Below are 17248 nucleotides of genomic sequence, written 5' to 3' on the forward strand. Positions count from 1 at the left end.
ACAGATTTAACATCTGCGTTGTGCACAGTTAGAAAGGAAGTGGATAATTCTTCAGAAAGTTATGTGAATATATTCTTTGTCACAGATGGTGAACACAATAGTGGTGATCCTACTCCTGAAACTGAAATTGCTTTGATGAAACCCCCTGATGGGAAAACTGTTAGTGTTTATTTGCTTGGAATTGGCCCTCATTTTCCAGTAAATTACAGTGTAGATATAAGGTCTCATATGCATAATGGTAATGCAAACATTCCTACATTATTCTGGGCTAAAAAGTCTGATGATATTGTTGATGAGATGATAGCTATAGGGGATGAGTTGAGCAGTGGCTTAGTGAAATTAAATCTGAGTGTGGAAGGTCATATTCTTCCAGGGTTAGATAAAACCACCTTGGTTCATTTGGGAGAATGGATTTATTTTGAGCAGTCCCCTGAAGAACTGCCACCCATTTCTGTCAGGATAAATGAGGACACCCTGAAGCCAATTATATCTTCTCCAAAGCCAATAACAGCTCGCCACCTACTTGATGGGCCTTTCCGACAATGGAATTCAGTTCTTATCCAGCAGCATCGCAAGAAAGCTCATGTACCTCGTGAAGTATTTGACCTAATGGATTCACTATTTGGTTATTATTCGAATATCATAGATCAAAGTTTACCTAAAGGTTGTGACATTAAGTCACGCTTGATTAGAAAAAGAATGAAGTCTGATCAAGTAGCATTTCAAACTCTTATGAATCAAAGCAAATCAATAATTGATGTAGAAGGAAAGTTTAAGAATGAGTTAGAATTAGCTGAAACCATTTTAAAAAGCACTGTTACAAATCGGAAGTATGATACCAAAAATCTGAAACTGAAAGGACATGGTCAGGACGAGTTTGAAGGCGACTTAAAGGAATTTAAGAAGTTATATGGAGATTTAAAGGTAGAAATACAAAATTTGCCACCCCCAACTCCAGAAGATTGTTGTAGAGTTCTAATGACATCTACTTTAGGTGACCTTCAAGATCCAGACTTTGGATTAATATTGGAAGAAAATAAGTTTGATTTGTTAAAGACATTCACTATGACAGGAATACCAGTATATGCTCCAATAAGAGATGCTTCTCAGTTTAATCCTTGGACACTAGTTATCAAGAATATTTTAGTCAATCCTTTCACTATTGTTTGTCAGCAAGTGCTTGAACATAGTGCAGCTATAGATATAAAAAGTTTAGGATTGGAAGACAAAGATGTCATTCTTCAGCAAGATAATGAGTTAACAAGATTCAATGCAGTCATTCCCATTGTTCCTGCTGCAGCAGCTGAAATTTTGAAGCCTCTTGTCCTCTCAAAAATTTATGCCATGATGTCCACTTTTTGTATTTTGAAAAACCCTCATATAATTGATTTTGATGCTCATTTAGCTGCTCTTGCTTGTGCTTGGATGAAAACTATAAGAATGTTCCCTCAGGAGAACCGACCACAGTTTGCTGCAGATAGACTTTTTAATATTGTTGCTACGGCTAATCTTTACATGGGGCGCTCTTCTGTATCTCGCTATGTCGGTGCTCTCACCAGCTGTCCAAAGCAGGCTCTAATGACTGAAAGCATTGATGAATTTGATGGCAAAACATTGAAATGTGAATCATTGGTTAAGCCTTGTTTTTTTGTGCATCTCAACAAGGATAAATTTTCTTTGGAGGAAAGAGCTGTTTTACTTGAACTTATGCTCTTTGAGTTTATAGGCCGTTGCCTTTCAAATTACAAGGTTGATGAACCAGAAGCTTCTCCCTACACAGACTTTTTTTGTGCAGACCTAACTGACAAGGAGAAACGAAAGATTTGGCTGTCAGGATATTGTAAGGTAAGGCCATCAACAAATGACAGTATTATTAAAATTTTAGGTCAGGTCACTTTGCTGTGAATGGTCAGTTCAGAGAGTAATCACAATATTTTTATATTATTGTTATTGGTAAGTCTCCTAACTTATTTAAACACACTAACAATAGATTAGATGGACTTCGTATCCAATAATATTTGCTCAGTTTATTAGGTAAAATAATGTAGATTTTCAGAGATATAGCTCAATGAAAACCAGAAGCTTCACTTATTGTTATATTATGAAAATTGTTATATTTATATTTATATAAAATGGTTAGAGAATACATAGATACCTGTAAATATAGCAGTCATGTACATTGTCTAATGCAAAGAAAGCTATTTTTAGTCCACTCAAAAACAATGATCTTTCATGGTTAATTTTCACATTTAGGTTATTTGTAATGTTTACTTTTCTGTATTTAAAAAAAAACTTTTGTTTCCAGGAAATTATTGATTCTTATCAAGCAAATGAAGGTGGACTTCTTGAGAAGTTTTTCACATTAGATGATTTGGTCCCATCTCTCAAACATTTCATTTCAAAGGAGGTTTCATTACTAACTGACAAGATTACATCAGAACTGAAAATTGCTGTTGACATTAACCAGGTATGTTGTAATATTCATTTTGGAAAGGCAGGAGTAATTTGCATAACAAAGGGATTTTGACGAAGGAAAAATCTATTTCTGGGCGAGGGGTCTGTGTCGCCCAGTGAAATAGGTTCCTTTGATACTACTTCTAGGTATAAATATTGCTATTCATACCAGAGAAAAAGAGAAACGTTAGTGCCAAGGTAAATGGCTTGCTCACCTTGTAATAAAAGGTGTCGGTATATATAAAGAGCAAGTGAATACCACTACCAGAGGTACCCTGCCATTTGACTTCTTCCCCCGCCAAAACCCCATCAACAGAGGAGCCGCACTATAGCCCCGCTACCCTCTACTACTACAGTGAGCGCCTCTGACGTCATTCCTGAAGATAGCACCCAAGCTTGGGTTAAGCAGGGTGAGGAATACAGATACAGGGTGGGATTTCGCTGGGCGACACAGGCCCCTCGCCCAGAAATAGATTTTTCCTTCGTCAAAATCCCTTTTCTGGGCTCAGCCTGTGTCGCTCCGTGAAAATAGTGCCAGAGAATTAGCTCCACCAAGCTTGGAAGAAAATACAAAATACTAAAATTAGCAGGTAAAACAAACACTAGTAAGGTTAATTAGTATAATGTACAACTTAAAAGTACAAAATGGTACAAGTGAAAGGTAAAGTATATTTTACCAACTTAAAATTACTTAGCTTAAAGACTTAAAGGTACTAGTCCAAAAAAACATAAAGGTACTTAAAAGTAAAACATGTAGGAAACAGAGATAATTAAGTTGATAATCATACAAACAAGCGAAGGAACTGAGCCCTAGCGCAAGTAACAACATAAAACAAAAACATCTAAGGCAATTATGTAAACTAGAGGCTAACTAGCTAAGCAAGGGTGCAGTGAGGCAGGCAGAAGGGAAGGCTACAGTGAAAGATAAATAAGAATATTAAGCAGTGTCAGGGGAAACTGTGTTTCCAGCTGCCACTGCTGAGAATTTAAGGGCCTCCAAGGACTTTTAAGTAGTGGCGCTTAAAGAATGTCGAAGATTTCCAGCCTGTATATTTCTTGAGATCGTCAAAATTCATATGTTGAAAATGATTGATAGATGTGGCAACTGCCCTAACATCATGAGCCCGTGGGAAGGATTCCTTGTTGGCTTGTTTAATAAAGTACAAAATTTGTTGTCTGTCAAGGTTGTGCTACCCAAGTAAGCCCTTAAGGATTTAACCGCACATAGGGACTTGTCCTGGGGGAGTGGTAAGATTTTCCATGGGGTCCATCTTTCTTGTGGATCCTCATTTTTGGCCAAAAATTGACGATCTGGAGAGAGAAGTACTTCTCCTGATGGGAGGAATTCAATGTGACCTGGTTTTCTCGAAAAAGCTGACAGTTCTGAAATTCTTGCTCCTGATGCTAAACTTAATAAAAATAGTTTTTCTCAGGAGGGTTATATAATCACATGATTCATTATTTATTTCCGAGGCCAACTTGAGAACGTCATTCAAGAACCAAGAAACTGACTTAGGTCTCTCTGTGGGTCTAAGTCTAGCACAAGCTTTTGGTATAGAGGAAAAGTAAGAATCTGTTAGGTCTATACCAAAACCAAACTGGAAGATCTTTTTAAGAGCTGATTTGGTAGTGGTGCAAGACATTTCTCGAACAATGATCTGAAGAAGGAAATGGCCAAATTTTTTGTCATTATTCGTGTATTAGAGCTTCTAAGAAACATAGCTAGTTTCTTAACAGCCGAGTCATATTGACGTAAGGTAGATTCCCTTTTATCTGATTCCAGAAATGCGATATTTTGGGGATCGATGTTAGCGTTCCTGCGAGCTGCAAACTTCATGAAATCCATAAAGTTAGGGCTTTCTGAATCCTTGAGGAAGCGGACACAGTCTTTGTTTGCACTAACTGGGTCAGTTTGGGATTGGGAATCTGTAGGGGCCGGAGTCCCAACTCTAGAAGTAGTGAGAACCAATTGCTCTTGGGCCAATTGGGAGCTACTAGAGCCACACGGCCCTTGAACGATCTTAGTTTGTTCAGGACCTTCAGAAGGAGATTCACCGGAGGAAACAGGTAGATCTTCTTCCATGCATTCCAATCTATTGCCATGGCGTTTCTGGCATTAGCCAGAGGGCCCAGGTTGGATGCCACATAGCAAAGGAGCCTGTGATTTGACTCCGTGGCAAAGAGATCCACCTGAAGCCCCGAGATTTTCTGACAGATCCATTTGAATGACTCGTCCAGAGTCCACTCTGATTCTAGAGGGGCGGAGCGTGACAGAGCGTCTGCTACCACGTTCCTTACCCCTGCTAAGTGGGTGGCTGACAAGTGCCAATTGTTCTTGTCCGCCAGAGAAAAAATGACTATCAGGACATGATTCAGGTGACATGATTTGGATCCGCCCCTGTTTATGCAGTGGACTGCCCCTGCTGGTGGCCCTGCTGGATCCTCGATGCAGTTCCTCCTTGCGACGACAAAGTCATAGAAGTCACACTGCATTGTATGCTGTAACGACTTTGCCATGACCTTAAATAACGGCTCTTGTTCGTAAACAAGAGCCGTCATCTCCACCATCGTCAAGGATGAGAGAGACCTGCTGAGCCTGGTCCGGGTGTCGAACTCAGTCTGAATTAGTAATTCAGACAGCCTGGAGAGCCTCTCACTGGAAAGCGTTGTGGCGCAGTCGGGTTTCAGCTTCCCTACTGTGAAGGTGGGTGCTGCACCCTCGAAGTAGTTTTCTGATCCGGGGATCAGAAGGGAGGTCGGCTCCGTCTCCCAGAGCTGAGGCATAGGCTCGTCCTTAAGAGCTGCCTGGTATTTAGCTTCCACTACCTTATAGGTAAGTGGGAGCGGAGTGCCTTCCACCGTGGTAAAAATGGTGAAAGGGCTTTTGAAGGTTGTGAGGCGAGTGTTCTCACACTCCCATTCGTCTAGACTCCTTAGCCACGCCTGCTGCGCCTGTTCCTGAGGGAGGATGACGGTTTCCTTCGGGACTTTATCCTCTCGCATCATGGCTGCGTCAGTTAACCTGACGTAGCCCATGAATGGAGGTTGAAGGTTCTTGGGATAGCACTCAGTCTTCCAACCTCCGAGTCCCAATACCTTCAATGGAGAGCATACCGTTCGCGAACGGAGCGTATGCCGCAGTCCTCCATGGGTTGTTAGGCTCAAAGTCCGGGAGCTTAGACGAATCTGGCATGACGGCAGGTATTGCTACCTGACTGGAATGAGAGGGGCCCTAATGCCCGTCATAGCATTTTCCAGGGCAGCCATCCTCTCCGACAGGGATTTGATCGACTGACCCGAGGCCTCGACCGTGTTAGAAAGCTGGGAGAACATCTGAAACCTAGTGTTGACTAGGTTCCCGATGACGTCTCCCACCCTCTCCAAGATATTGGTGGAGAAAGCTACGGGGTCGAAGGAAGAAGATGGGCTTTCTCCTTCCGAGGCCTATGCTTGGGGGACCGCGGAGCCGAAGAAGACACAACCTTAGGTTTATCCGCCCCGGGATGGTGAGCGGGGACTTCTGGATAGAAGAAGGGGCTGACTTCTTTGGCAGCAACTTCGGCTTGGGTTTAAAGTCTGTAGAGGACTTGACCTTGGGGATCACGGAAGAAGTTTTGGGTCATACCGACCTCTGCTTCTCCGTGAAACCCCGGAAAGAAGTGGAAGTGGAAGGGATAGGAGGAGAAGGACTCAAGGAAAGCCCTTGAACCCCTACATGACCTGCCTCAAGTACACCCTTACCTGGGCCCATGACATCTACAGTCATGGGCTCTAAGTCTAAGTTGAGGGCCGCCACGTCCTCTACGATGTCCTCCGTCAGGTCCCCTTCCGCTGGAAGCGAGACCATAGCCTGGATGTCGGCGATGAGCGGAGCGGCAACTTGGGGGTCCACGACCGAACCCCTCTTCGCGCCGGGGAAGACTAGGTCAGCCATGTCCTGGGCCAAGATGTACGGGCGGCCTTTGGGAGAATTCCTCCCGAAACCTCCGACCCAGGCCTTCAAGGATGTTAAGGCTGCTACTCTCTCCGCTTCCAAAACCTGTAAGAAGGGTTAGAGTTAGCCATAGAGAGAAGACGATTGAATTGTATGAATCAAAACAATTAAATTCGAAAATATGCACGTAAGTGAATATAATAAGCGAACGAATGGACTCGGTGCCATTGATAATGGAGACTTAACCCAGTAGAGGCTACTTCGACTAAGGCATAGCAAGTGTGGCAGTTGTCGTGATGCCACACCAAGTAGTCATTGACTCGCACGGCGCACCCGGCATGGGAGCGGCAGACTTCATGGCCACAGGGATCCTGCAAGACTGCGTTACAGCCGAATTCCTGGCAACAGATGACCTGTAAGTCAAAGAATACACGAGTATCATGACAACCTCCAGGGAGGTTATAGAACTTAATGCTATAAGTCTAATGTAGTAGGCGCCGGAGTGGAGCCTACTAACCAGAGGAATATATATATATATGTATGCATGCAGTCACGTATGGAAAATAAGGTTCATAGTGCCGGAGTGGCTCCGGAGAACCAGACAAGTGTAACTATGTCAAGGTAACTGCTGCACTGCTATGCATAGCTCCGTGTATATAAGAGGGGGAGAGATATGAATCAACTCCGGCGGGGGCCGGAGTATGCCGCAAGCCACTGCAAGAGCAGAAGCGAGACAGTGGAACAGAAAACCATAGAGTGACATACCAGACATAAACAAACTAGGTTGTGTGTAATGCTATATATAATGGGAAAATAACTATACACGTATGGTGGATGATACCCTAAGGCCGAGGCCTATGACTAAACATTCTCGAGTTAGGTCCGGTGTTGGCCAGAGCGAGACCGCCGGAGCGGACGAGAAGGGAGTACTAGGGGTGGTGGTGTTGGGAATGCGGGGGTGGGGGGGGAGGTGGTCCCACCTCCCTTGCCTGGTGGCTCACCATAGTACGGTGCAGGGAGGGAGGGGGGAGAGACCCCAAGCCCCGAGCAAGGCGACGGAGTATGGCCCCCCGTGCGCAGAGTGTATCCACCACCACCACCTACCTCCGAGAGAACTCCCCCTCTCACGCGGACTCGGATAGCTAGCTGCGTAGCGAGCGAGTCATCACTCCACCGTGGTGGGTGGGCATGGTGCGGAGGGGAGAGGGAGGAGGGGGAGGGGGGAGGAGGGAGAGGTCAGCAACGGGGTGGCTTGTACGCGATCAACTGGAAACCTTCCCAGCCGGTGAACGTGAACAGGCGCGGTTGTAAGGCCAATGACCGCAAGGGGCCAAGCGGTCCTGAAGTCGCATATAGCATACAACAATAAATAACCTTAGAAGCATACATATAAATATAAAATAACAAAATAATAAAGTAATAAAATATCAGCTAGTCTAACACGGGGGGGGGGGGGGGGGTGATACTAAAACAGCGTAAGATAAGGATGTCCAGGAGGGAGGGGTAGGCTAATCGCAAGTCTGGCGACTCGGGTGTATTAGCCTAACCCTAAGGCGGCTAGTCGGATGGTGTACCAAATAAGGGGGCAGGAGACTAGGAGCCAGGACATAAAATGAAGGGACTAGGTCCAAACATAAGGGGGAGACTTAACAAATCAGGATCTGACTAGGCTAGGCTACGATCCGAAAAATGTGGACGGAGTCAGGGGACCCCGTGAAAGGCTAGACCGAATAAATTCAAGCTGACTGCATGAAAAACACAAAACAGTTATGGAATAATAAAAAGTACTGCTAAGGTAACTCTGATGGTATGGGAGACCAAAGAGTGAGGGAGCCGCCATGCGGTCCGGGAGAGAGAGGTCGGCGCGGGAACCATGAAGCTCATGCTACCTAATCTCCTCCTAAACATAATAAAATGGGAAGCTTGATCCATCGTAAAAGCAGAAGATAAATCCAAAGTCAGCCCAAAAACACAGAGCACAAGCAAGACGCGTGTAATGGTGGTGACGCTATCAGAAGGAATGACGTCAAGAGGCGCTCACTGTAATAGTAGAGGGTAGCGGGGCTATAGTTTGGCTCCTCTGTTGATGGGGTTTTGGCGGAGGAAGAAGCTAAATGGCAGGGTACCTCTGGTAGTGGTATTCACTTGCTCTTTATATATACCGACACCTTTTATTACAAGGTGAGCGAGCCATTTACCGTGGCACTAACATTTCTCTTTTTCTCTGGTATGAATAGCAATATTTATACCTAGAAATAGTATCAAAGGAACCTATTTCACAGAGCGACACAGGCTGAGCCCAGAAAATAAGTTTTTAATATTACCTCTGGAGATCCCATGATGGGGGTGGGTAGATTGCTGGCTCTCCAGATCTCATCTGTATAAACTGATAGTTCTGGTTTACCAGACAAAAAGTTGGAGGTAATTTTTTTTTTTTGCCTGGGTGTAAAATTATTTTTAATTATTTGAAACTGATTTTCATTTCACTGAAAATAAATGATCTTATGTCTTTGCAGTATGGTTGAAGAATAAAAACAGCAATATTATAAACTGAAAGAAAGTGTTCATGTTTGATTAAAACGGAAAGTTCTTTACTTCATAAATAATTTCAGAAAAACCTTTTTATGAATTTGTGCACAATCCAATGAGTACAGTCCATCTATCTATCTATCTACACCTCTTGTCTATCAGCAATAGAAGAGTTCCATGGAAATCAGAGACGAATAATGAATATGAAAAACCAGGGCTTGAATGAAGAGCATCTTTATTAGTTGCAACTAGTTTCAGAGATTTACATTTCTCGGTCATCAGGCAATCTATAATGGAATATTAAGTTACATTTAAAATAAATGAAGTAATAATGGAATATAAGTTACATTAATGTAACTTACATTCCATTATTACTTCAATGAGGAATGTGAGAGAATGATTTCCTGCTCAGCCATTAGCTAAGACGAAAGGCTCTGCCTCACGCATTTGTGATGTCATAGCGCAGTGTGTATGAATGATTGGTATGCCAACTGGAAATGATAAATACTGCAAGGCGGAAAGCACTGTAAGTCAAACTGTAAGAAATGCCCCCCTTACTGGGATATATGTGTAGTACTGCTAAAAGTAGTCATTGCCTTAAAAATTTACCAATTGAATATCTCCCAGAATCTATTGCTGTTAAATATATTACAACTTAGGTTCATGGTTGTTAGTTTGACTTAACTTCTGAGTACAAAAAAGTAGTAGGTGACTTAATTGCAGAGAGAACTTGTTCGTAACAGTCCCTAAATATTGGGTGTTCCAGGTAAAGAACCTGCGAAGTTATGCAGCTTGTGGAGATGTGAGGTGGACATCATTTAAAGCATGGGCACATGAAATGGAAATTCCAGAAGAGAGAATAGATGAAGCATTTGATGCAAGTAAGGTAAGTATTAATGATAAGATTATAGAATATGAAGGCATAAACGGTTAAGCTCGCAAAGTACTTTTAAAACAATAGGTACTTAATCAAGAAAACTCTTTATACCAACTTGGATGGGGCAAAGTAGTAATGCTAGGCAAAACTCCTCTGAACAGAAAAGTGTTTGTTTTAGTCAATGATCTGTCATTTTTGCATATGTGACATACCCAGTAATTACATAGCTTATAGTTTTCAACATATGGCTTATGTGACATACCCAGTAGTTACATAGCTTATAGTTTTCAACATATGGCAACCTAAATTAAAATTTTGCTGGTAGTGCTTTGATTGCTCATTGTAGGTATACAGAACTGCCCCCAAATGGCAATATTAGGAACAACTTGGCTAATTACCTCATTCTGTTTTCTGCTGTGCTCAGCTAAACACAAAGTGCTTACAGCAGCTTGTTCTTATTTTCCGGTTGTATCACCAAATTTAGGTTGTGTTACACATCCTCCGGAACATATTTCATAGCCTTAGAGCAGGATGAGTCTCTTCTTTTGTTTTTATTTTAATTCAGATTATAATCAAGACAGGAATAGTTTTGTCTCAAAAATAATTCTCGGATATTAAACCATCCTTATAGGTCAAAACTTTTGCTTTTATGATTTGCTTAAGGGCTTAAGCTACAAGTAAGTTGCCAGTTAATAATTGACTCAAAGGTAGTTCTTAAATGTAACTCCATTTAATTAGAACAAATTCTTTTGCATTAATGATTGTTCACCAGGCATAGGTTATTCACAAGCTGACAGTAATAATTACCTTCACTTTACTGGATGGGTAAATTTATTGATATGCAGCTCCTCAGTCTGGGTAAACTGTGAGATTGGCCAATTTACGAAAAAACACATCAATGGAAAGAGGAAGATATGCAAATGCACATGGTGAAAGAAAAAAATTCTAAAAAAATTTTCCCTACCTTCCAGGAGATGTTGAAAATGGCTATTTACACAACCCCTTGTGGGGCCTCTTTTTATAAGACAATCGTAAGATAAGAAATAAAATAAGTAACAAATTCTTAGCATATTTGTTGAAAAATATTTACATAAATTTACTGAGAACATAGATTCATTAACTATTTTTATGCAAAATTAATTTACAAATGACATACGTACTATTGTAAAAGACAAGAACAAAAACCAACAGAAAGCCCTTTTGAGTATTTATGAGCAAATTTACAAAAAGATGTCATGTGAGACAGAGATGTGATACATTCCCCTTGAAAGTAAAAGCAGAACTGAAGTCCTGAGATGCCTGATTCTGGTTTTAGCCAGTGTAAAAGTTGCCATTAGTGAATTTATGTAGAAGTGTTGGTACTTCTTTCCTGCCCGATTCTTTCCAAATCGATGGCTGCTTAATATTGTTTATATACAGGATCAATCCGTTCACCATCCCAAACCTGTTATTACTACTCCCGAGGAGCAATCTGTCCATTAAGGGTTAACGTAATTTTCAAATTACACCATCCCTTTAGGCCAAAACTTTTGCATATACATGTATGTTTCACTTACCAGTCTTACACTACACACTTGTAGGTTAATAATTGCCTTAAAATAATTCCTGATGTTACATCATTCCTTTAGGCCAAACTTTTCCTTTTAAGATTTTGTTTACCGGCCATAGGCTATTAGCAAGCCACCAGTAAATAATTACCATAAAAGTAATTCTTGAATGGTACACCATCCATTTTGGCCAAAACTTTTGTTGCAGTTTTGATTTGCTAACCTGGCTTAGGCTTCATGCAGGTCGACTAGTAATAATTTCCTTAGAAGTAATTCTGGAATGAGAAGTAATTCTGGAATGTTGCATCATTCCATTAGGACAAACCTTGCTTTCAGAATTTTGTTTATTGTCTATAGCTTATTCAACAAGCAGACTATGAAGTAATTTATGAGTGTTAAGACATTTTTAGGCCAAAGTTTGTAATTAGGCTAAAACATTTTGTTTTGTTCATTGATCCTGCTCATCACATTCTTTTGCAGAGAACTGGAAAGTGTGATGGTTGATATGTAGTAAGGAGAGAATTGTGTAATTGTTTGATGCTGTGTCCTTTAGGCAGAAACATTCTCATCAGTTGAGTATCGACTACGTACTGGTTCTTGTTTCGACAGTACTTTAGAATGTTACAGTGAAGTCTTGTATGGCCTTGGCGTACAGAGATATTTTCCTGGTCTCGCGCAATCGTGAACGTTCCACATATTATCTTCTAACCTCCAGCTCGCATAGAAGCTGCAGTGCAGGCCACTAAAGTCCACTAGTGGGCCATGTAATCGGTTACTGGATTCGATTACTTTGAATTCCTGATAATTCTAGTGATGATTTCTTTTTGAGTAATCAGTTATTTGTAAATTAAATTTGTTTAATTCTTTTTCACTAATTAGAGAATAAAAGCAGAGTGTTTTACAATATTAGAGTCGGATTTGCTTTGATACTTCAATATGGAAACCACTTGCTGATATGAAATTTTTATTTTAGAAGTTAAACGTACAATTACTTTATTTTAAAATACATACATGTCTGAATATATGAAATGCTATTTCATATATTTGTAAGTGATATTTGTTTTATTCTTTTATCACTGATTAGAGAATAAAAGCAGTGTTTTATAATACGTATTAGGGTTGGCTTTACGTACTTTAATACGAAAACTGCTTGTTGATATAAAATTCTTTTATTTTAGAATACTATATACATGTAAATTTTAAAATACATAATTGTCTAAAAATATGAAATGCTAATGTTATTCATACATTTTACAAATATTTTGAGGCCTAGGTGCCAGAATTACTTATTAATTAAGATAATATAAAGTATGTAGTTAGTAATCAATTATTTTCATGTAAGTAATCAGTAACCAAGATTACCAGAGGCGCCAGCCTGTCGCCTACTGCCTCCCATGCCTAACGCCAATTCTCTCCTCCTACTAGTCCCCCTATCTCATTCATTTTCTAGCCTTTTATTTCGATTAGCATGAATTTATGTGTAACAGTGAAGTGTTGTGCAGTGGAGGAGTTGGCTACTCATCCCTCGATGATCCTAGACGAAGGTCACTGTCCCGCTCTTCTGCACCCAAGAGAAGACATACTGGAGGTCTAAGGGATGTCAGGGATTTTGCATATGGGCAGTCTCCCCCCCCTCAGTCGAGCCTGTTGTCATCCTAGGTATCGAAAGACAGCCACTGGAAAGGCATCTTACTGGATTTGTGGTGGAGGAGGTGACTATCTGGCCCCTTTGATCTCCTAGACCTAAAGTCGCTGTCCTGCTCTTCCACACCGGGGAGAAGACATACTGGCAGTCAAAGGGAGTCCAAGGGGGTTGGCCTTGGTCGAACCTGGTGTGCGTTTAGAGGCTTTGACTGAACGCTGCTGGAGTTTTTTCTTAGTGAGTGGTGCTCCGTATTCGTTGGATTCAGGGGAGTCATCTCCCGGCAAGAATGTTACATGTATGTAATAATTAGCATTGAACATCCTGTGCTAGCGCCTAGATGTTCAAAGCATTGCAAGCGGCCTCTTGCTTCCAATGGCCAGTCCTCTCCCAGCCGTTCGCCGCCAGGTATGTTGACTCGCTTGCCTTCACAGATACACCCCCCCCCCCCACTAAAGGGAATTGCTCAGCACCAGAGTAAAGCGCTTGGCGCTAACTGTGTCTTCTCCTTCTGATGGGTTTTTCTTAAAAAGGCTACCACTCTTAAAGGTGGACATACTGACTTGTCGTCGAATAAAGAGGAAGTGGATGAGGACTCTGCTCCTGCATCAGTATATTCAGAGCTACTCAGGATAGTACCGATTTTCCTGATGACCACCATGTGTTGGCGCCTAGGTACTCGGATCTCTCTGGTAACAGTATTTTATTTATTTATTTATTTATTTATTTATTTATTTATTTTTTTATTTTTTTATTTTTTTTTTTTTTTTTTTTTTTTTTTTTGTTTTTTTTTTTTTTTTTTTTTTTTTTTTTTTTTTTTTTGTTAAAAATCAGTCTCCGTCCAGGCAGTCTGCTCCCTCTGAGGCGCCACACCCCCCTTGTGCCAGCTCGTTAGGTGCTTTCCGTGCCTTACCTGACGCCAACTGTTGGATGCCCGATGATAGTCTCCCCGTGCATCTTCGTCAACACAAGGGAATCCTGCACTATCCCCTTTTTGCGGCCACTTGGAGAATTGGATGGTTTTCCTTCGGAGGAAGAAGTCTGTTGTCAAGATTGGGGATCACTCTTTGTCATCCACCCCTTGAGTAGGTTCCTTCATGTGGTGTGAAGGCTGGATCAGATCCTGACAAAATGCCTACAAACTTTTGGCAATAACTGGTGTGGACATTTCCACTTTCGTCTCATTTAACTACCAAGGAGAGTCTGAGCAGGGATCGTGGGTTAGGAAGGGTTTGCATTTGAAGTTAACCCTCTTACGCCGAATGGACGTATTAAACGTCGAGTCAAAATGTCTCCCGTATGCCGAATGGACGTATCATACGTCGGCTCAAAAAAGGTTTTTAAAAATTCGCGGAAAAATACTTATAGGCCTACCAGCCGAAAACTTTTGAATCACGCGCCTTGGGGGATGCTGGGAGTTCACGGATCAAGGCGTTGTTTTGTTTACAATTGCTACGCAGGCGCGCAAGCGCGAATTTCTTTCTTATCGCACTAAAAAGTATCAGTGACACATCTCAAAAATTACTTCGTCACTTTGACATAATTTTTGCAACATTTAAATTATCCTTTACATGAAGTATTATGTATGAAAATGTGCGCAATTTCATGTAAAATACAACAAAAAATACTCGTGATTGTAGCTTTTATCAGTTTTGAAATATTTTCATATAAATAACGATAAGTGCAAAAATTTCAACCTTCGGTCAACTTTGACTCTACCGAAATGGTCGAGAAACGCAATTGTAAGCTAAAACTCTTATATTATAGTAATATTCAATCAGTTGCCTTCATTTTGCAACAAATTGAACGTCTCTAGCACAATATTTCGATTTATGGTGAATTTATGAAAAAACTTTTCCTTACGTTCGTGCGATAACTCTTCCGATAAATTTTTTTGTGCGATTGTCCTAATGTTTGCACCCTTTTAAATTTGCCGTTACATAAAGTTTTATATATGGAAATGTGCGAAATTTCATGCACAATACAACAAAAAACAACCCATGGTTGTAGCTTTTATCAGTTTAGAAATATTTTCATATAAATAACGTTAAATGCAAAAATTTCAACTTTGTCAACTTTGACTCTACTGAAATGGTCGAAAAACGCAATTGTAAGCTAAAACTCTTATATTCTAGTAATATTCAATCATTTACCTTCATTTTGCAATGACTTGGAAGTCTCTAGCACAATATTTCGATTTATGGTGAATTTATGAAAAAAAAAAACATTTTCCTTACGTCCGCGCGGTAACTCTTCGAAAAAATCCGAATTTTTTTGTGCGATTTTCAAAGAAATGTTTTGCATGTCATTTAAAATTAGCTGTTACATAAAGTTTTATATATGAATATGTGCGCAATTTCATGTAGAATACAACTAAAAATGATTGAAGGTTGTAGCTTTTCTCTTTTTTGAAATATTTGCATATAAATCACGATAAATAGAAAAAAAACCACGTTCGGTCAAATTTGACTCTACCGAAATAGTTGAAAAACGCAATTGTAAGCTAAAACTCTTACGGCCAAGTAATATTCAGTCATTTTTCTTCATTTTGAAACAAATTTGAAGTCTCTAGAACAATATTTAGATTTATGGTGAATTTTTGAAAAATATATTTAACTTCACTCCTCGCGCCGATTCGCGGCCGCAAGTCTCCGAAATACGTACATCGCATTATCCTAATATTTGCTCCTTTTCATATTTGCCATTTTATAGAGTTTCATATATCAAAATGTGCGCAAATTCATGAAGAATACAACAAAAAATAATTGAAGGTTGTAGCTTTTTCCATCTCCGAAATATGTGCATATAAAAAATATATATATAAAAATTTCGACATTCGGTCAAATTTAACTCGTCCGAAATGGTCGAAATCTGCAATTCTAATCTAAAACTCTTACAGTATCATAGTAATCAATTATTTTTCTTAATTTTGAAAGAAATTGGAAGTCTCTAGAACAATATTTAGATTTACGGTGAATTTTTGAAAATAAAATTTTTTTTATGTCCGCGCATTACGAATTCGTACATCATTTTGTGATAATATTTTTCCGGTGTTGCTTTTATTGTTTTACAATGTATTATATATCAAATTGATTGCAATTTAGCGTACAATACAACGAAAAAAAAGTAACTCGTTAGCTTTGACCGTTTTTTGCACAGCGTGATTTGAATACAATTATGTATGAATTTTTTTTTTGCTACCATATATCGCATTATTTACATATGATAATGATATTATTTTTCATTTCTGATGATTGCATACTAAACTTCAGGCAATGACAAAAAAATGAGCCAAAAATGAACTCTTAATCTTCAAAACTAAGCGCGCTGTGATTATTTGAAAAAATTATTTTTTCCGCTTCCGCTCTCACTCCAAACCGGCGCCGGCATATGGGAGAGGTTTTGATTTTTAGGGCTTCGGCGTAAGAGGGTTAATAGTGGGAGTTGTGGTGGTTGAGTCACCACCTGATATGGTTTTGACCGGAGAGTTAGTAATGGGATTTTCCCATCGCTATCTTGAGGGCAGAATTTCCAGGAATTGGCCCATCGGAATCCAGGGGGCACTGGTTTTTTGGGAATGGGACTCCTGGCTTTTGTCCGGAAGGGCACCAATATGTTTTGGGGTGGGGAGTGGATTCCCATTAGTGGGATCAGAACTCCCAGCAGTCGGATTGGCTTATACCTGGGCCACCGCAAACTTATTGGTGCTATCCTGAAAGAATAGGGTATGGGGTGCACCATTGGGAGTCAACTCTCACTAGTGCCATTGGTGGAGAATGTGAATACCTAAGTGACTCACGATACTTTCTTGATATAACCAAGTAGTAATACTTGTTTGAATGTACAGCTGTGTGCATGAGTATATATATGCATGTATGTACACACGCATATATGTGTATGCAAGAGCATGTGTGTGCAAGTGTGGATGTGAGTTTTCTTTTTTCTTTTTTTAAACCAAATTTGGATCCAGACTACGTGCCTACGTCCCCTGGAAAACTGGACTCGCTGACACCGTTGACGACTTCTAGCTCAAACAAAGACCATCCTTTTTGTAAACCAAATATGGATCCGGACTACATACCTACGTCCCCTGGGAAACTGAACTCAATGGTACTGTTGACAACTTCTAACTCAAAGACCATTCTTAAACCATCCAGATGCCAATAATAGTAGCGTGAAGCATTTGAAAGTTATACATATGAAAAATATTCCACTTCAGTGTAACTACGAGGATATCCAGACATCTTTGAACATGTTTGGCAGTA

General features: G+C 40.3%; 1 protein-coding gene across 1 annotated transcript in view; it reads left to right on the forward strand.

Annotated features, from left to right (window-relative positions):
• Positions 1–17248, forward strand: part of LOC135220545 (uncharacterized) — a gene marked incomplete in the record, with an annotated part of 111599 nt that overhangs the window by 56157 nt on the left and 38194 nt on the right. The window contains 3 exon segments of the mRNA XM_064257735.1: positions 1–1845; positions 2306–2467; positions 9684–9803. Of these exon segments, the coding sequence (XP_064113805.1) occupies positions 1–1845; positions 2306–2467; positions 9684–9803 (2127 nt within the window).

The sequence above is a fragment of the Macrobrachium nipponense genome, chromosome 2 (assembly GCF_015104395.2).
Source record: "Macrobrachium nipponense isolate FS-2020 chromosome 2, ASM1510439v2, whole genome shotgun sequence".
Lineage (NCBI taxonomy): Eukaryota > Metazoa > Arthropoda > Malacostraca > Decapoda > Palaemonidae > Macrobrachium > Macrobrachium nipponense.